General features: G+C 54.7%; 1 protein-coding gene across 6 annotated transcripts; it reads right to left on the minus strand.

The window, feature by feature from the left end:
• Positions 1-4,634: 4,634 nt before the first annotated feature.
• KCNA2 (potassium voltage-gated channel subfamily A member 2) lies at positions 4,635-15,441 on the minus strand. 6 transcript variants are annotated; one of them, XM_042013441.1, is made up of 3 exons: positions 14,199-14,544; positions 13,000-13,389; positions 4,635-12,365 (listed from the first exon to the last, which is right to left on the minus strand). In XM_042013441.1, the coding sequence occupies exon 3, from the start codon at positions 12,172-12,174 to the stop codon at positions 10,675-10,677; it is 1,500 nt and encodes a 499-aa protein (XP_041869375.1). In that variant the 5' UTR covers positions 12,175-12,365; positions 13,000-13,389; positions 14,199-14,544; the 3' UTR covers positions 4,635-10,674. The 6 variants fall into 6 exon arrangements, with proteins under 6 accessions (XP_041869375.1, XP_041869376.1, XP_041869371.1 ...); XM_042013442.1 differs by having other exon boundaries at positions 4,635-12,368; XM_042013437.1 differs by lacking the exon at positions 14,199-14,544 and adding an exon at positions 15,331-15,441 and having other exon boundaries at positions 4,635-13,389.
• Between the last annotated feature and the right edge of the window lie 7,475 nt (positions 15,442-22,916).

Consider the following 22,916-nt stretch of genomic DNA (forward strand, 5'->3'; position numbering starts at 1 on the left):
CCGAGGTGCCAGCCTCTCCATGGAGCACACTGAGCCCCAGGCGACCCCAGCAGACCAGACTGCTTGGGTTTGGATATCTGAAGCTGCAAAATCAACTTCCAGCCCTGCTTCTTCCTGCTGGTGCTGCCCAGTCCTCCCACAGGGATAAAACATGAGGTTTGGAGCAAAGCCCTCCCACCGTGCAGGGCTGGCAGGGGGCAGAGAGCAGCTGCAGCAAAAGGGGAAGGCAAGAGCCATGATCCATCTTCCCTTCACATTTTCCACCTTCCAGCCTGGTTTTAAGCTCCACAGGATCCATTTAAAACATTTCACCCAACATCCGGGACATGGGACCAGCCTCTCTCACCTTCCCCTGCAACAGCTGGAGCTGGGTGATGCTCGTCCCAGATGGGATCCAGCTGCCTGCAGACACCTCCTTGGGATCAGAGGACTTGGATCCAGAACCAGCTGCCCAGGGAGCAGCAGACACCTTTGTTTGCTGGGACAGGGTTCACTCCAGCCCTTCCCCACAGCACCCCCAGGGACTGGTGGCACCTCACCATGGCCTCGTAATCTCATGGAGTCACAGGACGGTTTGGGATGGAAGGGACCTTAAAGGTCACCTTGTTCCAATCCCCTGCCGTGGGATCTCTGCTGTCCTGCTCAGGGAGGACTTGGGAGTTTAGCTGATCCATCCAACTGATGCTTTGGTAAACTCGGACAATACGGGGCTGTATCCGCTGTTGCCTCCTTCTACAACTCAGAAATTTATTATCCCCAGAGCCAAAGCTGGTAAGCTGCAAGATAAAAATGCTATTTCTGCCCAGGATTTCTGCAGCTGCCTCCAAGCATTTGCAGCCACTTTCTAGTTATTAAAGCTCAGCTATGAAGAACTGCGTTCCTTCGGCTCAGATTTGCCTTTAATTAGCCAAGGATAAAAGGACAGTGGAAGACAACCCCGCTCCTAAGCGGAAAAGGCTCCGCTCTCAATCGCGGCGCCATTGGCACTTCTGCGGAGGCAGGGAGCAGGTGCCTGGCAGAAGAGATTTGTTCTGCTTCCCTTGCCCGCCCCAAACCTTCACCTCTCCCTGGGTAAAGCCACGTCCCCGGAGCCTGACCCTGCCCTGTGCCCGCGGCCCCAGAGGTGCTTGGGGGAGGGAGGTCACGGCAGCTGCAGGGGCAGGGGGGGCTGTGCCGGGCTGGGCTCGTGTGGATGTGAGAGCAGGGTGACCTTGGCATCTCCAGCTCCCCAAACCCCCGCGTGGCTCTTGCCAGGAGCTGGTTTCGGCTGCATTAAAGAAGCAGCAAAACAAACTCTGAGCTCTCGCCAGCCCCAGGGTTTCTCTGCAAACCCGGGGGCTGCAGCCCCCTCCCCTTGGGTCCCTGTGAACTCAGCAAGGCATCCTTTAAACCAACAACCTCCCAAAGACTCATCTGTGGAACATCATGGAATTCTGGGATGGATCAACGCCCACAGCTCACGTGCCCAGCCAGGGTGGTGAGCGAGCTTTGCCCAGCAACGGCAGCCAGAGAGAGCAGGAGAGGGGCAAACCTTCTGCTGAGCCTTTGGGAAAAACTTCCCAGTCCCCTGGGCCCACCATTTTTTTAGATTAAAAAGCTGAGGCAGTCTCACCGTGGCTTGTTCCCAGCACAGGAAGGCTCAGGGCACCGTGATGTCCAAGCAGGACCTCAGGCGCTCCAGGCTGAGGCCGGCACCAAGTGCCTTCTCCATGAGATTGGGGTGACATTGGAACAAGGAGCCTCAGTACTGGGGGAGCTCTAATATTTGGGTAGACCTGGCTTTAGTCCTTGGGTCTTACTTGTCTGCCCTAATGCTTTGTGGATATGGGGCCCCAGCAGACCCAATTCTGACTCTGTAAAAGCACAGGTTCATATTTAATACACCCAAATATTGCTCTCCCTTGCCTAAGCCCCCCTTCTCCCGCTCTGGACATCGTGCCGAGGTGCAGATGAGAGAGCTGCTCCCAGGAATAGGTTTTTCAACACCCAGTGCAAATGCAAGGGAGGGAGAAGAAGGAGCAAGGAGGAAGTGGGAAGGAGAAAGAGAGACCTGGCCTGATTTCCAGAGCTGCAGGATAAACGTTCATCTCGGAGCTGTGCAAGCTCCGAACCTTTGCCTAGAGGTTACCTAAAGATAGACTGTGGGGGCCCCGCTTCACACGCCCACCCTTGCGAATGTTTTGTACCCAGCTGCCTGGTTAAGGCTCTTTGGAATCACCAGCACTGCAGCAGTGATGGTTCAACTCAGCACCAGCTCCCACCTGAGCCCCACCACCCCAGAAAGCCCCAGAGCACCACCGGGAGGGCGGCAGCATCCCTGGCTCTGGGATCACTTTCCTTTCCCCTCTCTCAGCATTTAGTTAATGGCCTCCTCCCAGCTCCGGCCCAGGAGCTGCTTTCAGGATCCAAGTGTCCACTTTGCCAAATGGAAGCAGGTTTGCTCACAGGCTGTCAGGAGGGCTAAAAATTCCTGTTGGTCCCTGGGGCACACACGATGGGCTGTAATGGGGTTTGAACATCCCGAGCTTTCCAGGAGAAGCAGCAGAGGTAGTGCTTTCTTGGCACTTGAGTCCTGTCCTTCCTCGATGGAAATGGGCAGGATTTGGAGGGCTTGAGCCGCTCGGCAGGGAAAGGAGCTCCTGCGAAATGCGCGGTGGGGAGCACCCCGTGCCCACCTCGGGGGTCTCTGTGAGCTCCGGAGCGGATCCGTGAGAGGTTTTGTGGGGTTTTGGCTGCCAGAGAGGCTACACTCGGCAAGGAAAGTGGCAGAAAGTAGGTCAGTGAGCACAGCAGAACCAGCCAGGCTGTGCTCGGCAGGGATCGGCCGCTCACCGCAGTCAGGATCACGAGCAGGGAGACGCCGATCTGGGGGGGAAAGAGCTGTCTGGGAGCAGGGAGGTCTCCACCTCGCTGGGTGATTCTCCCAGCCTCTCCTGGCCTCTTTGAACGGTGTAAAAGCCCAAGCAGCTCGGCTGGGGGAGGATGCACACCCCTGATGGCATCTCCCGCATCCTCGGAGCGCGGCTGGGCTGGTGCCGCACGCTGACAGCCCGGCAATTTAAAATAATTACGGTGTCTGCCTCGCAGCCTCCGCTGCCATCGCCCTGAGAGCCCGTGCAGAGCAGCCTCTGCTGCAAACTCCTTGTACCACTTTGTGCTTAGATATTTATGAGCCCACAAGCCAACAGGACTCTGATAAGGGAACGGTTCAGCATCTGCCAGAGCCAGCTGGAGCCTCTCCTGGGCTTGGAAATGGGGCTGAGGAGCACAGAGTGGCCCAGTTTGGGGATTGCCTCCACTCAGCTCTACAGCTCACGGTGTGACACTTCCCTCAGGGTGCGCCGCTCATAAATACTTCTGTTACCTTTTGTGCACTCCAGTGGCTTTCCACACGTAAATGTTCATAACTGGCTGCTCTTGAACACCTCTTCTGCCCCCAACAAGACCCATCCATGGGTTCAGCCGCCCATTTGAGCATTTTCACTGTCCTAATATAGAATTAAGATTAGCAATTTGCTGTGTCCAGCTTAGCAAACTGTGTTACAGACAGGGAAACTGAGGCACGGAATGGGACGTGACATCCCCTGGCTCACACAGTGACGCTTGAACCCAAGACTTGACTCTGAGCCCCACACCAGGGGCTCCTCCATGACCAGTATGAGAGGTGGTTGAGAAGGAGGTTTGGCACTAACCCCTGAGTTACCACGTGGTGCCACGTCCCAGAGCTGAGCAGGACCAACCCATCCATGGGAGAAGGAGAATCTCTTTGTTCTCCTTGCACTTCACCTCCATCCTCTGAGCACAGAGCGGGTTCTCCCCGTGAAAAGGGAAGCCCAGAGCAGCAGCCACGTTGCCTGTGAAAGTCACCAAGCAAACGGGCAAACCCCAAACCACAAGAACCAAGGGCCCCGAACACCCTCCCTGCTCTTTGCTGCCCCAAGGTGCTCGTGGGAGAGGAGATGAAAGAGCAAGAGAAAATATTGTTGCAGTTGTTCCCTGGGGATGGACAAACCAACCCTTCCTCTGCAAGGACAGCTGAAGCCATCCCAGGGATCCCATCCCTGTTTCCTTCTGGAGATCCTACCAGGAGACATCTCCAGGGATACAATCCCACGGACGATGTGCTACCAGCACCATCCCTGTCTGTTTGCTTCTCCCTCTTCCAAGAGGGATCACTTACTTTCAAAAACCATCCACTGGGTGCCCACAAGTTTCCCAAGAGCAGATTGATCTGCAGCACCACCCATTCCCTGTTACCTGCGTGGATGTGGCTGATATCCAAGCTGGAGGAGTGGGGAACCATGGGGAACATGGGCTTGACCCGGGTTCCAGCCCCTTCCCCTCCGCTGGCGTTGCTGCTGGAGCTTTTTGGGAGCAACTCCCGTGGGAATGCCGTACACACCACGCAGCGTGTCCGATGTCCATCACTGAGACCCATCAGCTCCTCCTCCCAGGGGTTTTTGGGACTCTGCCCCTGCAGACTGGCTGATGGTGGAGCACAAACTGATTTCCCCTGGTTCAGGCTGTTTCTTTCTCTTCTCACAGAGGGTTTAGTTGTAGAGAAAAACATATCAACAACATAATTACTTGTCTTTTTCATCTCCCACCCTCCACAGAACTGATATCAAAATAACTCCTCAATAATATACATATTTATTTTCTCTTAATTAGTGCCGATATTTACAAAAATTGTGATACTCTGTGAAGAATAAATTATATACACTGATGATAAACCAGACGGCAAATGCTCATTTGGAGATGTATGTACACAGCTCTGTATATCTATATACAACGGGCAGCCTTATTGACTCGGGGGCCCCCTGCCCCTTCCCACGCACCCCCCGGCCGTCAATAAAGCAGGAATTTCTATAAACACTGTGCAATTCGGATCCAGCTGGTGTCTAAAGTTGTGTCTAGCAAACGCATGGTTAAATGACTTGAAATTCCCACGAGTCCTCCTTTAACAGTTTATAGGCCTCTCTCCATTCCTGGTCCCATTTCTCCCGTAACCATGGAAACAAAAGGTTCAGCTCCAGCATCCTTAGGATGAGTCCTTCTTGGATTTCCTCTTCCTATTGATTTGCTCAAATTAGGCACCACATGCAGGGTTGATCCAATACCCATTTTTTCCCCTTGCGCTTCGGGGATGACATTGGAGGACAAGAGCACAGTCTCAAACAATGAGGGAGCAAGTGCAAATGGATAATTACACCTTATAGGCAGCAGAAAAAAATAAAAAATAATAATCATCAAAAAAACCAAACCCCAGAAGACCAACCCCAAGCTCAGGACAGCCAGGCAGGGCTGGGGAGGAGATGTGGTGGGTCCATGTGCGTGGACCCGGTGTGGTTACACAATGTCCAGCAGCTCCTACACCCCCTCTCTGGAGGAGAAACATGAATAAGGGATTTATCTCTCATCATACACAACTGGGCTGGGGGATCCTGTCCCCGGGGTGTAAATCAGTGCTGTGCTCCCAGGGCTGCTTCACCCCTGGGCTGGGCCCTCTTCCCCTGGTGGGATGCAGCAGGGTCGGAGCTGCCGGGTCTGAGCAGGGGGGTGAACTTTGGGCAGCCAAATGCAGAAACATCGTGGGGACACCGAGGCTGGAGGTGCTGGCAGGGCTGGGGAAGGGTGGAGCAGTGGCTGGTGCTTGGGGGGAACCCTTGTCCCCCCTTGGGGCCCCTGGCAGGGGCTGGTCCCCAACAGGAGGGACCAAGGGATGTGTCACATGGAGGTCAAATACTGCCAGGGGTGTGAGGACAGAGCCACAGCCTTAATGTGAGTGCAAACCAAAATGGTTTGGGGTTGACTCAAGTCTACCTTTCCTCAGGCCTCTTCACCCTGGCAGCACAGTGACCAGCTCCCATGGGTGACCACCATGGATAGCTCCCATGGAGAACTACCCCCAGGGATGCAGACCTCGGGATGAGGTCTCACGGTAAAGATCTTGAGATAAGGTTTCAAGGCCAGGTTGGACAGGGCTTGGAGCAAGCTGGGATAGTGGAAGGTGTCCCTGCCCATGGCAGGGGTGGAACAAGGTGAGCTTTAAGGTCCCTTCAACCCAAACCATTCCGGGATTCTGTGATAAACCTACCCTGGCTCCAGAACAGGACCTGCCACACTGGGACCCAAAAGTCACCATAATTTAAGAGACCTAAAACCCAACCATTACAAACAGTAACCCCAAACCCCACGCAGTGCAGCACAGCACCTGCATCTCCACCAGATCCCTTCAACTTCTGCTTGGCTTTCCCTGCACAGTCACAGAAATGGCCGTGACTGGCCCAAGCCGGGAGCTGGGGCTGGGAACAGAGACACTGCAGAGCTGCTGTTCGCAGAGGGGTGCGAGGAGCTGAATGCCTCAGGATGCTCCCGTTCCCAAGGCGAGATCCAGATCTCCTCTGCTTGCACCCATCCCCGAGTGTATTGCAAGCTCTGGAAAAGCTACAAGACTTTGGCAGCAGTTTCGAGGGCTGACCCAGGAATTATCTGATAACAAAGCGAGGTCCTTCCTGAAATGCCTCCTCCTCCTCTGTCTTTTTCTCTCCTTCTGTGTATTTATGCACAAATATGCCCATATTTATACACCCACGTGCCACACTCTCATAACGCCAATCCAGAGATCCTTTTCTTCTTATAGCTCAGTATTCAAATCTGTGGGACTCTGACACAGTCGCTGCAGAGATTAATTTTCCCAATAAAACACAGTGCTCCAGAGAGATCTTTTTTTCCTAATCACTTGGAAGCATCCAGCTGGAACACGAGCCTCACCCCATTGCCCTCAGCAGATATTCTGGAAGATTTGAAAGGGCTGATGGGCGGCCTGCAGGCTTGGGCACGAGGTTGGGTGTTAGAAGACAACCCGCCCTGTAATCACAGCTTTCCGTCTCTCCAAAACTGTGGCACAGTGGCTAAAACTAAAATAGAGGCGCTGCCTCCTCCGGGTGCCGAGCCAGGAGCACCTCCACAGACCAGAGAGCTCCAGTCCTCCATTCCAGCCTTGGAGAGAGGGAAATGGCTCCTCATGAGGAGGAAAGGAACCAGACTACCTCTGTTTAGAGGTCTGATGAAATCCAACACAGCTCTGGGACCCTCCCCTTCCCCAGTCCCTAATTTAGCATCCCCAGTCTGAGCCACTTTGCAGCTCATTTTTGCACCTTTCAGAGGCAGGAGGAGATTGGGATGCTCAGCATCTCCACAGAAACAGGCCCAGAGTCTCTCAAACCAAATTCCTCAAGAAAAAATTAAGAAAAAAAAAGAAAAAAATATCACAGTCTCCTCCTGAAAAACTGGTTCAAGATCACATCAGTGAGTCAGAAACAAAGCTAGAAATAGCACTAGAGCTCCGACCTGCAGGCACAAATCCCATTAAAAGCTATAGGGGAACCATTTCTCTGTGCGAGGCAGAAATCTGGACCCTTCTGCTCCGTGGGGGCTCACGGATCCCTCCCAGGCACGGCCCTCGCCAACCCTTCCCTGAGCCAAACATCTGAGCGCTGATCCTGGGCATTTTCCTTGTGCCCCAAACAAGGGCAGCCCAGAGCCGCTCTCCCACCGGGGCTCGTTTTCCCCAGGAGCATCTGCCAGGGTCAGTGCAGGAGGTGCCGGATCTGTCCTAAGGACGGGACGGGCTGTGCTGGCCCCCACCATGGGGCACGTCAGTGACATCAGGAGTGTGGCCTCTCGCTCTTCGTCCCCATTCGCCCCTGCTGAGCGACTGTGGAGCTTCCCGAGGCAGCCAGGACCCGCCGGCTTGGAGAGTGGGTTTGGAAGTTTGGATCCTGCTCACGGATCCGCTCTCCCCTCCTGCCCGGCCTTGCAAAGGCCACAGGAACACCGTGCCCAGAACCCCACAGAACCTCACCTTCCTCCTCACCAAGCCATGAAAACCCCCACCCAATGCTTTGGCCAACGCTCCCCCAAACCACCCCAGGCCCACGGGCGTTAAACAACCGGGCACTTCACGAAGTGTCAGCGAGTGCCAGCACCCTCCACAACACCTGCAGCAAAACCACCAGCAAAACACCTCAACCCTGAGTGGGAATGGGATCCCCTGGTGCAGAGGGCTCCCAGAGGCGGGCGAGCAGCATCCCAGCACATCAGGCAGCTCCCCCGTGCGAGCTCATGTCCCCACGGACCCACCACGAGCCAGATCCATGGAAGTTGGATGACAGCCCTGGGAATCATGCCCGAGCCAGCGACCCTCGCCAGCCCTGTCCCGTCCAACGGGATGAGCTTCAGAACTCAAGATTTATTGCTTTTGGTTGCGCTGGCTTCTTTGTGTGTGTGCGTGAAGGGGCTTCAGTGTCTCCCATTCCCAAGCTGCCACAGCAAAGTGGGAGTGCAGGGCTCCCAATTAACGAGATCCAATTAAAGACAGGCCGGGGACCTGAACACCCCTGAACCCCAGCACATGGGTGCTGCTGGTCCTCTGCCCCATGCAGAAGCAGGGACTGCCATGCACAAACCATGGACACTTGGAAATAATGATAGCCAGGCCTGAATCAATTAATCAATGAATCAATCAAATAAAAGTGAGGAGTGATTCCACCTGTCCCAGAGGAGCCCCATCAGCACAAGATGGATCCTGCCCTGGAGCAGCGTTTGGAGCCATTGCTGTAGATACTTTAGCACCGGTTGGATTATTGTCAGGAGCAGGGGTTTCCTCTCTGAGGAAGGAAGGGTCTGGCTGACCCCTCGCCAAGCTCCTTGTGCTCACCCTTTCTGCAATATTTCAGGGCTGATCGTGCCCTGGTTCAGCCCAAATTCACCCCAACTGAACCCCATTCCACAGCCCGGGGAGGCTTTGCTCCACCATGACCTTGGCAGGGATTTTCATCCATCTCCCCTGACCTGGAAGAGGAACAGGGCACCTCTCCCTGGGGATTGTCAGCAATGGGGAAAACAGAAGGAAACCCACAGAGGGATGGGGAAAGCAGGTGAGATTCCCCGTGGATCAACAGCTCTCACCCATCCCCAAATAACACCGGGGATGAGGAAGAGGGAGAACCTCGGGCTCTCTGCACCTCGACCCACCACTCTAAACACCCTGGAAGACGGCAAAGCAAAGGCTCAGAGGTGCCAGCTCAGATCCAGCCCACCTCAGCACGTGCCCGCTCCATCAGAAAGGAATAAACCCCCAGCCCTGAGGCTCTACGTGGTTGAAAAGGAGCTTTCAAGCCCAAAACACACCTTGCCCGGGGGATGCCATGAGCTCCAGGGACAGGTCACCCTGCTCCAGGCCATGTCCCACCATCCCAGCAGCCCTGAGCCAGGGAGTCCTCGAGGCCCCGAGCGCTCTGTTTGCTGAGGATTCGGCCCTGTAGTCGCTCTCTAAATATCTATACACACACACACACGGGAATGCTATGGGAAAGGCTGAAAACTGCTGAACAAACAAGTCAGGAGAGCTGGAACCTGCTATTCCACCTGCTCCTCGTGCCCTCTCCGATCCGCCGCGGTTTCTGCTCCTGACACCAGGATTAATGACTAATTACTCGCCCCATAATGAGCGCAGGTGTTTAACTTCCAGCTCACCTTCCCTGGCTTGCATTCATTGGCTCTTGTGTCTGGATGCTCGGACACTCAGGCTTTGCCTTGTTATCTCTCAGGCTTTGCCCTGTTATCTATCCAACTGTTGTCAGCACATGCCTTCCCCATCCGGTTTTTAACTGTAATGGAGATTTTTTAAACTCCCATGAATCTCCTTCGAGCCACTGGAGAATCTATAAACACTATAAACATGAATACTGTATAGTCTACTAAGAAAATATATATTTGTGTGTGTATTAAATATTCAGATTCATGCAACAAATATCCATGCAGCTGTACTGTATTACTGGTTAAATTTCACTGCAGTATAAATATATTATAGGCCACAGCATAGTTGCTCCAGTTTTATATATAGATATAAAAAAAGATGCTTTTTCCAACTCATTTTCAATGTGTCAGTGGAGGTGTCTTTGGTGATCCTGGAAATATTGATGATGGAAGTGTCATCTAAATAAATAAATAAATTCCAAGCTCTTGATTTATTTACTCGTCCCTCCCAATGCCTCGCATAGAAAATTTAAGACTTAATAAATAATGTGCTGTCACACTAATTATCCCTCCCCTGGGCCTCACACTGGCACACTGCAGTGGCTGAAACTATTGCAGCATGCAGCATTTCAGTTATGAAACACGAGCCGGGCGACGCGTTCGCGCTTGGCTTTCCCGGGGCAGGAACTCGAGCCCTCCAGCAATCCGGCCCCACACCTGCAGCGGCCCTTCAGGAAGCTCTGCCTGACTTTTCCCAGCTGTTCCCCGTGCCTAGAAGCTGGCTGTCACCCAGGACAGGGACCGGGATTCGTGGCACCCTGGGACGGCCCGGACCTGCCCCTTGCATCCCCATCCCGCTGCTCGAAGTGCCCGTCCCCTCCGTATCTTTGGAAACCCACGAGCCTGGGATGGGAGAAGGGCAACAAAATGGTTTGGGTTTGTTGGGTTTTTTTGCACGGACGCTTATTCGGTGTGGAAATCAAAGATTAAAAGTCACTTACACAGCTATTGCTTCCCATGCAGAACCAAATATACACCGTAGAAAATACTGTATTAACTACAATGCAGAGCAGCACTCAATATCTGCAATTGTTCCACTTCAGCTTTAAATACGGGACTAGATTTTAGCAACTAGACATCGGTTAGCATTTTGGTGATATTCACATAGTTTGTGTTAGCTAGGGTGCAATTGGCTGTCTTCAAGTTCTCCTCCCTAAAATCCTCATTGCTATTGTTTACACCTTCCTGAATCTCCATATAATCAGACTTACTAATAGTAGAGGCACTTCTGCTTTTCTTTAGGTCAGGGGAAGAGGGGATCTTTGGGCAGCTGGTTACTTGCAAATATTGAGCCTGCTCCTCTCCCTCGGTCTCCCGGTGGTAGAAGTAATTGAAGTTAGACACTATGACGGGCACGGGTAAGGCAATCGTTAATACGCCAGCGATGGCACACAAGGAACCCACTATTTTCCCCCCGATGGTCGTGGGGACCATGTCTCCGTAGCCAACAGTCGTCATGGAAACCACAGCCCACCAGAAGGCATCGGGGATGCTCGGGAACTGGGACTCGCTCTCGTCGGCCTCGGCAAAGTAGACGGCGCTGGAGAAGAGGATGACGCCGATGAAGAGGAAAAATATCAAGAGGCCCAGCTCCCGCATGCTGGCCTTGAGAGTCTGTCCCAGGATCTGCAGCCCCTTGGAGTGCCGGGAGAGCTTGAAGATCCTGAAGACCCGCACCAAGCGGATGACTCGAAGGATGGCCAAGGACATGGCTTGCTGGCCCTGCTGACCATCCTCCGGCTTCTCGGCCAGCTCCGTCCCTAAGGTGATGAAATAGGGAATGATGGCTACGATGTCTATAATGTTCATGATGTTGGTAAAAAATCCAGCCTTGCTGGGGCAGGCGAAAAACCTCACCAAGAACTCGAAGGAGAACCAGATGATGCAAAGTGTCTCCACGATGAAGAAGGGGTCTGTGAAAGAAGTGGACTGCTGGTACCCCATGCTGCTGTTGGAGTAGGGGGGATGGCTCAGCCCGCTGCCGTGCATGTCTTCGTTCTCATCCCGAAAAATGGGCAACGTTTCCAGGCAAAAGCTGACGATGGAGATTAAAATCACCATGACGGAGACAATAGCTATAATCCTGGCAGGGCCTGAGCTCTCGGGGTACTCAAAGAGCAACCACACTTGTCTCTGAAACTCATTCTCAGGCAGCGGCCTCTCCTCTTCCTTGATGTAGCCTTCATCCTCCCGAAACATCTCCATGGCTTCTTCCCCCAGTTCGTAGAAGCGGATCTCTTCGGAGAAGATGTCTAAGGGCACGTTGACCGGCCGCCGCAACCTCCCCCCGGACTGGTAGTAGTACAAAATCGCATCGAAGCTGGGTCTGTTCCGGTCAAAGAAATACTCGTTCCGGAGAGGGTCAAAATATCTCATCCTCTTTTTAGGATCCCCTAGTAAGGTCTCTGGAAACTGGGCAAGTGTCTTGAGCTGCGTCTCGAAGCGCAGCCCCGAGATGTTAATGACCACCCTCTCACAGCACTCATGGTCGGTCTCAGGGTTGTACGTGTCCTGCGGGTGACCGGGAAGAGCTGCAGCTTCATCTGCAGGATCTCCAGTAGCAACTGTCATATTGGGCTTTAAAAGAAATCCTTATGCTAAACTCTTCCCAGCGCCCGGTGGTGGGATCGGGGTCGGGGCAGGGCTACTATCCTGCAGAAGGACAGGTACGTAGGTTTGGAAGAGTCTCATGAAAAGGCGAAGGGATGAGATAAAAAAAAAAAAGGAGGGAAAAAAAAAAAGAAGAAGAAAGAAAATCGCCCCTGCTGAGAAAGAGAGAGATGGAATAAAGTTGGGGGGAGGAGAGCAGATCCCTTCTCTAACACATCTATCCCCTTCCTGGAGGGGTTAATTTGCCTTCCTTGGGACAGAGTTCAACAACTCCCATCTAAACCCATTAGGTGGAACAGAGAAAACACCTGAGGAACCGTCACCTGTTCAAAACCAGCGTGGAAAAACTGGCATTGGCAAACCAGGGCTTATTTTTTGGCTAAAAACAAAAATTCCAGTTAAAAATAGTAAAGAGGGGGAAGGGAAGAGAAAGGAAGGAGGAAAAATAACCCCATCCAGCCCTGAGGTGGCGAGAGGACCCCGCGGGGTGCCGGGCTCAGCTCATTTCCAGGCATGCAGCTAAGGGTTAATTAACATTTAACCGTGCGATCTCAGGCAATCTACCCTTCAGGAAAGCGCCAACTCCGCTTTTAAGTTTAACACCTTCCCAATCCTCTTTCCCTGGTGACATGCTGCCCTCCCTGCCTGCAGCCAAGCTCTGCGGCTGCCGGAATGTGCTTCCAGTTGCCCCGCGGACCACCGCAGTCCCCCTCCTCGGCCGCTGGTGTCCCGGCTCCTGTCATTCTCTGCAAACCACCATGGCACACAGAAAACAAATCACATTACCTGGAGAAGCCAAATCTTAGTGTGTCTCTTAGTAACACCGATTATCTGACCCTGGGGAAATCCTAGAGAGAAATACAGGCTTCCAAGATCCCCATAATTTCCTCTCTCTTCAAAGTTAAAAATAATGGTGAGTCATCGTAGAGAAAGGAGAAGGGACATAAGAGGGGTTAGATTCCCAGATGGTGGAAGTCAGGTCTTGTAATGGTTTGGACTGGAGAGAGAGAGAAAGAGAGACAGAGAGACAGAGAGACAGAGTCTTCCCGGGAGCTGTTGCGGATCTGCACTTCAGGGCAGATAAGCGTCTGTCTGATGCCTTCGGTACGACGGTGAAAAGCTGCTAAGCTCAGCAAAACCCGATGTCCCCAGTGTCCTCGGGAGGTGTGGCATCGCCTGGAAAAAACACCGAGAAGGTAGCAAGCTGTGGGGGTTCGCGAGGAGCATCCGCAAAGCCCCGGCTCCTCCGGGCACCCCGTTTCCCCGGCCGCGAGCTGTTCGCCCGCTGCCCGCCCAACCTGCACTGCAACACGAGAGAGAGGAGGGCGAGAGCGCCAGCGCCGAGGCGGAAAAAACCAGAGCCCCGTGTCCCTGCGCTCTGCTCAGCCCAGCGGGGCCGGCTGCCCGCCGAGCCCGTGCCAGCCGGAGGAGCGGGGGGGGAACGACGCAGCCCCCCCGGCAGCAGAGGCTCTGCAAAGCCACCGAGGGTTCCCAGCACCGCCAGCACCGGGAGTCGGTGTCACCCACCGGGCACGGCACCCGCGGCCGTTCCGCGGCGTTCCCCGGTGATCCGGGAGGCTCCGGCTTCATCCCCCAGACCGAACCCCCCGCCGGCCCCTCTCTGTCCCCCCGCCGATGGCTCCAAGGACCCACGAGCACCGGGGCCCCGGCCGCGGGACCCACGCGACCTGCATCCGCCCTCCCCATCCTCCCGAGAGCCAACCCCCCGGCCGACCCACCCCCGTGGGGATTCGGCTCCGCTGGGTGAAATTTCTCGTGGGGATGTTGAGGTTCATGTTCCCGGTGGGTGCCGGGTTCTCAGCATCCCTGCTCCCGACGGGCGCTCCCTCGGATCATCCTGCATTGCCTCGCACCATGGAGATGCTCAGCCCGGAGAGGGCCAACCAACCTCTCATTTTTTTCTTTTTTCTTTTTTTTTTTTTTTTTTTTTTTGCCCTCCCAAACGAAATAAAAACCCCTCTAACCTCCCTTCTTCAGCTCCAACTCGACTTGTCTACTTTGAGCCAGGATTACAGAACCGGGCAGGGGAGGCAGGTGGAAAATAACCCCGCGGTCCCAATCTCCTCGGCAAAGATTTCAGCCATCTCCAGGCCATTTATGCCTGTTGGTTCCTCTCTTCATCCCCCGAGGTGCTGATATTGCCGCAGATCCCTCTTTTCTTGGAAATTTCCCTTTTCCGTGCAACCCTCCTCTCCCTTCTCCTTATGCACTAGAAAAAATAGTACAACCCTGACGAGGCTTGCAGCATTCAACCGCTTCTCTTAACCCTTTTCTGCCAGGCCCACAGGAGAGCAGGTCTCATTTGTCCCAGTTTTTATCCTTTTCCTGCATTTTCTCCCCACCACTCGCTCCCCAGCGACTCGCCGAGGAGTTCAGCTGGATTTGACCTTCCCTGGCTCCTCCGAGCATCACGCCAGAACACCACAAACACCATCTTTCTGCTGCCGCAGCAAAGATCTGGCAGCCACAAACCCCCATCTCACCAAAAATCAACCAACCTTCAATGTTTTATTTATTTTTTTTTTAATAAACACGCAGTTTTCCTCCTGCCCATAAACGCTCTCCTCCCCTTTCTCCCTTCCCCGAACACCCCGGATTTGTTTAACGGCACAGAAATTGACTTTGTTTTTATTTAACACGTTGATTTTTATTTGGCATGGGCTTTGGGCTTCTTCCTCCGACTCCGAAGCCAAGCGCTGATGCTCGGTGCTTGGCGGAGAGGGTTACGGCATCATCTCAGTTGACATCACCCATCCCAGCACTCAGTTTCTCCTACTTCCTCCCCACAGCCCGTTTTCCTGGCAAACAACCTCCGCCCCCCCTCAAGCATCTTTAGGGTTAATTCATGCAAATTTGGGGGCTGAAGGGGGAGAATGGAGGAGGTGAAGATTTGCCCAAAGCCCCTCAGTTTGTTCTCAGCCCGCACTGAGCACTGCAGGCGGGAGTCACACGGTTTGGGGTCGTGTTTGCGACTAAAGCACGACTCCCTCGCTTTGCACCGTTCCTGGCCAGGCTGTGTTTAGGCAGGGGAGCAGCGGGAAGAGGGGGAAGGATGCAGGGATGGGGTGGGGAGGAGAGAAAAAGGCACCAACTTACACTTGGCTCTGCAGTCAGGCATGCGGAGAATGCACAAGCAGCTGCTCTGCTCCCGCCGCTGCCGGCACCTCTCACCTACAGCCCCCCAAACTCGTACCCCGGAGTCAACCTCCGAAGGCAGCTCAGCTTCTCCATGAATATTCATAAGATTAATATTAGCGTCTTCCCCCCCCCCCCCCCCCCACCTCCTCCCGCACCCCTCCTCCCAAGCAGGAGACCTAGATTCCAACCACTGGGAAATAATCATATCCCTGGATACATGATGCTGCCTTGCCATGTGGCTCCGATCCATCCCATCTTCTTGGTAATAGCCTGGATCTGCTCGGGGAGATCTGGGGGATGGAGCGCTCCCTGCAGCTCTGGGGAAGGAGATGGGGCAGGATTGGACTTGCCGGGGCTGCCCTTGGCTGGGGTGAGGATGTGAAAAGCAATCATTTTAGTATCATTTTGTGTTTACTGAGGTCCCTTCGTGACGAGGCTTTTCCCACCCCAAAGGAAGGAGATGGCCAAGCTCCTACAAACGTGTAACACCTATGGATCAACCCCTGCCTTCAGGCACGAGGTTTGGACCTCTCTGACATCCCCCCATGGCCCCAAAAGGAGCACCAAGGAAGCAACAAGTCCCACAAGGCTCCTGGCACCCAAAGCACAAGTGCTGGAGGAGGCGATGGGAAATATTTTTATTCCCATATACAGTGATCAAATTTGTATGGAGTTACTGGTGCCGATGGGGATCACTCCAGGGATACCCTGAGGTGGGATGGAGGGCCCGGAACACCCTGAATACCTGAGAAAATCAGTGCTCAGTGTAGTGCCCAGTCACCCAGGGGGATGTGGGGGCATGGGGGGGAGTAAACCACAGTATTTTAGCTCCCCAAGGAACCCGCAGCAGTGGGTGGCACAGACAGAGAGCGGGTGCAGCACTGGGGGATGTGATCACCTGCTGTTCCTCCCGACACCCCTCTTCGCCTTGAAACAAAAATTGTATTTTCCCAAGCCCCAGCCAGATCCCAATATTGAAAATTAATGTCTAACCCTATAGGAAAACTGGGAATCCTTCACGACCGGCCCTTGCACTATGGGTTTCCTTCCTGCACGCATCCAGCTTGGCAGGAGGCCGCTCTGGGCGAGGGTTTTTAATGTCATCAGCACCATTTAAGCCTTCTCTGGAGGTGGATCTGCCACAGCAGGGTGGGTCGAACCCAGAAAATGATTTGCCCGAGGCTGATCCTTATGCAATATGTAGAAACTGAGGCTGGGCAGGGAACAATCCAAGTGGAGCTGAGTTTCCAACGCGCTCCTCCTGCTGCCGCCTTGCGAAGGTTCTGCAGAACCAGGGGGATTTGTCATCCAAACAGCACCAGCTCCGTACAAAGAGCCAAAATCCCGTCTCCAGCAAATCAGGGGAATTTCTCTGAATTGAGTGATGCTCTCTCCTGATTTACTACCCTAATTGTGAGCTATTATTATCATCTGTGTGTCTGCGCTCGCCTCCCTCAGCCGCGCTGACAGCTCCAGACGCATCCCAGCCTCTCGGAGAACCAGACGAGCTGAGCTCTGCACCCACTTGGCTGTTTCACAAGGATTTAACAAGATGACGCCTTTGCTCAATACTATTATTAAATAATAATTTCCTCCTGAATTATTTCTCTTATCTCAATGGATTTTATAGACACCCAAACTGGAATTCTTACCCCATGTGTGTGAGTGGTGCTGGGAAAAGCACTTGGTGGGAGGATGTTCCAGGAACGAGGCGATCCTGTGGTCAGAGTGATCTCCCCTCGTTTCCTTTATTCCCAGGGAAGCCCCCAAGGGCTGTTCAGACCCTCTGTTTGTGGGTTTGTTTGCAGGCAGCCATACAAATAGCAAAAAATGTGCTTTTCCCCACTTTTTTCCCTGGTATCCTGCTGGCAGTGGGTCTGGGAGACACCCCAAGAAGTGGTGCTGTGGGAGATGGGTGGAAGCCACAGGGCAGGGCTATTCCCAGCCCTGGCCTCATCCAGAACAGCTGAATTCAAGTCCCAGGGTCATTGGAAAGCCCAACCCACACCCAGCCCCACTGCTTAGGACACCCAGGGTGGGCACCTGCATATGCCAAGCCAGGGAAGGGGTGAGAGAAGCTCTCTGAAGAGGACAGACCCTGTGCCACCACCTTCACACCTCCTGCACAGCCTCAGGCAACGGCAGCTCTCTGTGGTGTCCTTCCTGGAGACCCTGTCCCACCTCCTGCAAAGCCAGAGGGACTTTGAGGGCTGGAGCAAATCCCAACAGCCATTGTGGGAAGAGGATCCAAGCTGGAGCCCAGCAGAGGTGCTGGACAGGGCAGAGCACTGAGCCCCATCTCCCTCTGAGCCACGGTTTTCCAGCTGAAGGTGTTGACATAACTGGGCCTTGTGTCATTTTGGGAGCTGTGAAAGCTGTAAGCGAGTTCCCAGGACTGTGATTCACCCTCCAGGGAAAGCATCCGACCTCCCACCCGCTGCTGACGTCAGAGGATGGAGCTCCTGGACCCCCAGCCCCTCCTCACCCCCTGCAGTGGGTGGTGGCAAGAGGAGGGGATGCCAGGAGACGTCTAAAAATGAACAGAGCCCAGGAACACGGTGACACGGCCCCACGGAGCAGGCTCTGCTCTCCCATGGCAGATGCTGCTGGTGAATCCCAAAATACCGTGGTGAGATAGGTCAGAGCGGCTTCCCCGAGCCAGGGAGATGGGGAGGGATCAGGGCTTTGCCTGCAGTGATGTGGGAAAGGAGGAGCAGAGCAAAGAGGGATGCTGGGCAGGGCTCCTTGTCCCTGGGAGAACCTCCTGCACCCCAGGAGAACCTCCTGGATCCTGGGAGTAACTGCTAAACCCTGGGAGAATCTCCTGGTTTCTGAAGAGATCTCTTGGTCCCTGGGAGATTCTCCTGGGTCCTCTGTGGTTCTCCTGGTCCATGGAAAGGCACAACTGCTGAAGGGAAAACAGCAAAAATCACCTCTCTGCAAAGTTAACGGTAAACACATCCCTCTGAAATCCTCCAGGGTGTTTTTCATAATAAAATATCCCATTATTTTAAAAACAGCTCCTTTGGGCTCCAGTCTGAATTCTCAATTTGTCAGGATGGCTGAGTTGCCACTTTGCCTCCGAAGCTGCTCCACCAGCCTGGGGGGCCGCTCTGGAGAGGAACTGGGCACCACTCATTGAAATAAAAGTCTTGCAGCTCAACCAAAACACGGCAAAGAGCTTCAGGCCTGGGGGTGACTGTGAATGTTTCCTGCCAGGCTGCCCCTGACGGGCCTGGGCTGGCGTGGGGTGGGCATGGGGCCTGGAGGGTGTCTCCCACCTGGACTGCTCCTGCCACTCCGGCTGAAAGGCTCTCAGAGCCGCTTGGTTTTGCTTGCACAGCAGGACAAGGCAAATTCAGCAAGGGAAAAGGAACCAGAAGCCTCCTTCCAGCCAGCGGCGAGGACTTCTGCAAGGAGCCACAGCTCACAGGCCTGGACATCACCCTGACAGATCCCCCCAGCACCCCTGGGGCCTTATTGCCAGTGTCACCTGAGCCCCTGTGTCCCACAGGCTGCTCTGGGCCACCACCTCCTCCCAAGGGGACCCAGCCACGTCCCTCTGTCCTCCCAGCCCTGCTGCTCCAAAGGGACTGAGGACAGAGTCACCTCAGGGCTCCAAATGTGCCCAAATCTTTACCCGTGGTGCCAATGCAACACCTGCTTTGCCGAGCCAGTGCTGCTCATGGCACCCCAAGACAAAGGAGAGGTGATGAACATCTTCATTTCTTCTTCCTCAGGCCTGGAGCAGCCCATGTCCATCTCCCCATGGGACATCCCTGTTCCTCCAGTTCTGGGAGCCTTTTCTCTCACTCCAGGGGTTGGTGCTCACTTACAAACAGAGAAATTGGGCCAAAAGTTGAAACTTTCTGGTTGTTGAGATTAGGGAATAGAAGAGCAAGGAGAGACGGGAGAAACCTGCAGGGGAGATGACTCTGCTGGAAATGGCCAAAGCCTCGGCTGGACATGACCAGTGTCTGCAGACAGAGCTCCTTCGCCTGGGGTGAGCTGTAGGTGACCTCAGGGTCCCCTCTGCACTGCCCTGGTGGGACACCCCTCCCTCCAGCCGTCAGCCCTGGGACTGGCTCCCCATGCGGGTGCTGGTCAGGGTGGAAACATCTCCCTCGCGGCACAGATGGGATGAGCAGCCCTGCAGATGCCGTTTTTAGAGCCTGTGGGTCTCAGCCCGAGTGTCTGGTGGTGCTGGGAGGGGGCCGAGAGCTGCTGAAGGTGAGATCTGAGCCACGGAGTGGGGTGAGATGTTCCCATCACCCCAAACTTTCATCCCTCCCCAGGAGCTGCAGGACTGCAAACAAGCTGGGAGGAAAAGTGGTTTGAGAGGATGATTTCCCTCTTCTCTTCCTCCCACGCAGAGCTGCTGCAGGGAGGAGAAGCCACCGGCTCAGGCTGGGAGTGCCTTCCCCACGGCCTGGGCATGGTGGCACTGAGCTGGCCCTGAGTGGAATGGCCACAGAGCTGGCCCAAGCCCGGGGCTATTGCAGGACATTCCGGCCCCATGGCCATTCCAGATGGGGAGCTGTGCCAAATCATGGAATCACAGAATGGTTTTGGTGGGGAGGGAGCTTGAAGACCATCCACTTCCACCCCCTGCCACGGGCAGGGACACTTCCCACTGTCCCAGGGTGCTCCAAGCCCCATCCAGCCTGGCCTTGGACACTGCCAGGGATGGGGCAGCCACAGCTGCTCTGGGCACCCTGTGCCAGGGCCTCCCCACCCTCCCAGGGAGGAATTTCATCCTTGTATCAAATCTAAATTAACCTCTTTTAGTTGAAGTCCTGGGTCATGCCAAACCTGGCTGTGCCAGACTGTGAGCTGTGCCAAACCATGAGCTGTGCCAAGCTGTGAGCCACACCCGGCCAAACTGCGGATGGTGCCAGTTCGGGAGCTGTGCCAAATTCCAGGCCAGCCCAGCCCACTCCACCCGGCCTCAATCCCTCCAGAAGCCCCCAGCTGCCCTCACCCTGTGGCCAAGCCCCCCCATGTCTCTGCTGCCCAGCACAGTTCCCTTCCCAGGAAACGGCCCTGCCGTGGTGGGAAATTCCTGGAAGAAAAAAGCCAAGACTTGATGTCCATTTCCCAGGCTTTTGGAGAACACTCGTTATTTACTGTCCCTGCCGAGCTGCCGGGAGCGGCTGGGGATGCCCCATCGTGGTGACACTGACCTGGCCCTGGGAATGTGTCTCCAGCAGCTCTGGGTCGCTGCTCTCTCTGGTGACCTGGGCAGGTGACAGATCCAGGGCTGCAGGTGGCACAGGGAGGATGCAAAGTGACACTTCCAAGGCTGTGTGGGCAGGCAATGCCAGAGCCCCATCTGCTCCTACCAGGACCCAGAGGCCAGAGCCCCCTGCCCAGAATCCATGGGGAATGCCAGCGGGATCCATGGGGAATGCCACTGACAGGCAGCGTCCTCTTCCCCGTCATTCCTCTGCTGTATTTACTATTTCTTCATCTCCCACCCCCTCTTTTGGGAAGAGACAGACTTCCCCGTTTCCATGGAAACACTCCCCCTCTCCCCTCATTTCTTCAAAGAGGTTTTCATCTCTTTCTTTCAAAAATAGCTATTTTTAACCACGGCTTCCCCTTCTCCCCCTCCCCACACTCTGCTTCCAGCTCACGTTTTTCCAGCACCCACCAGGCACCCCTGAGCACCCCTGGGAGTCGTGGAATCACCCCCATGGCCGGTGACTTGGGCTGGGCAAGAGCAGCTCAGATCCATGGTCCAGATCCCGGGGGTTCCCTTGACTTGTGCTGAAACCCTCTGGGGCTGTGGAATATTGGTGGACAAAGAAAGTGCTGGTGTTTGCAGGAGGGTCCTGGGAGCATCCAAAACCCCTTCACTCTGTGGAATGACTGTCCCTGCAGCATCCTCTGTGATCCCACAGCCCTGGGAAGCTAGAGGAATACTTCCTTTCCTGCCATCAGGATAAACCAAGAGGGGACTAACACCTGACAGAGCAGGAGATAAAGCCCCTTCCACCCTTCCCAAATACCGACAGAGCAGAAACACCACGCAAATCTTCGGCATCAGGGTGAAGTGACGGGCTGGAAATGCAGCACTGGGAGAACAAAATCAAAATCAAGAGTCTATCAATAAATTGAATGATAACAAAAGGCCTGGACAAGGTGCTGTCAAGTAAAGGAGAATTCCACAGGGGAAATTACAACCTCAGCATTCCCATGGGTAACTATGAGAGCAGAGGGGTGGACAACACCCCTTGTAGAAGGATGCCAGGCCTGGTTGTAACACAAAGGGAGATCCTTTGGATACCGCCATCCACTCAAAAACATCCAAGGCAAGGGTTCCTTAGCACGGCGTGGTTTGAGGAGCAGGAAAATACCAGGAGGAGCCCGACTCTGAGCTGGAAGAGCCCCTCTACATCCTGGGAAAGTCACGGTTGGAAGATCTGGATGCTCTGGCTTGGAAAGAGGCACAGGACACAGGTCATTAAAATCCTGCACGGTGCTGAGGTGCTGGGCAGGGGGTGATGGATCAATATTTCTTCATAATGCGGGGAGGACATGGCTCCCAGGAAAACTCCCGAGCGGGAAATCTCAAGGCAGCCGGGGAAGGATTTACAGCGCGGCTCCGTCGCTGTGCAGGGATGTGCTGCTGGAGCTGCCGTGGCCACCAGCCCTCCCAGGGGATGCCCACACTCGGGTAGAGCATAGCAGGAGCCAAAAGGCAGCAGAAACCACCCTGTGCACAGCCAGGTCCCTCCAGAGCCTTATTTCAGCTGAATTTCTCTGTGGCAAAGCCCGGCAGCACCAGGGCTCGCTCCAGGGCTGGCTCTGAGCATCCAGCACTGTGGGACTGCCTCGGGGGCGTTTACCCTTCATAACCTCTGGGCATGCAGCAGGAAACACCACCCTGGAACGACTCCGTGCCCTCACCAGCCTCTCTGCCCCTCAGCTCTTCCCTCTAGAACCTGGCAAATTTAGCCTGACCCGGGGCAGAGGAGCTGCTGGCACTGACCACGTCCTGTGCCTCTGCAGCTCCTGGTACACCACCTTCTCCACACACTGACCACCCCAGGGATGGGCTGCAAACCCTGCAAACCCCACAGGGGCTAGGGAGAGCCTCAAGCCAAGGTTCCTCCTGGACTGAGTATGGGATCATTGCCCTCCCCTCATCAGTGGGGTGTGGAAGGTGTTTCCTGTGGCTCCTCAGGCAATCCCGGTGCCACATGGTGCCAGACCCACCGGACCTGTCCTTCCTAACCAGGCCTGGTTTTGGCTGGTGCCATTCGTGCCCCATCTGCATCTCAGAGTTTGCCACATCCTGCTTTTCCCGGATGTTCAAGCACACCCCAGGTAACCACATGTCAACCGAAAACTGCAGCTGGAGACACCACAACCCTCCGGGGAGCTGCTACAGAGATTGAGGTCACAGCAGAGAACGAAGCAGCAAGAGCTGCTAAAACGCACCTCAGAGAGCCCCTGAGCCAGCCCAAAATCTGCCCTGCCACCCACACCAGCCAGGAGTTGCTGTGGTGCCATCCAGCATGGCTGGATGAGAGGATTTG

The sequence above is a fragment of the Corvus kubaryi genome, unplaced genomic scaffold (assembly GCF_017639235.1).
Source record: "Corvus kubaryi isolate FWS band 111438036 unplaced genomic scaffold, C.kubaryi_AGA036_p1.0 split1-37355, whole genome shotgun sequence".
Taxonomy (NCBI): domain Eukaryota; kingdom Metazoa; phylum Chordata; class Aves; order Passeriformes; family Corvidae; genus Corvus; species Corvus kubaryi.

Excerpts from the sequence above, each read along its gene's own strand:
- KCNA2 (XM_042013437.1), bottom strand. The coding sequence starts at position 12,174 with ATGACAGTTGCTACTGGAGATCCTGCAGATGAAGCTGCAGCTCTTCCC.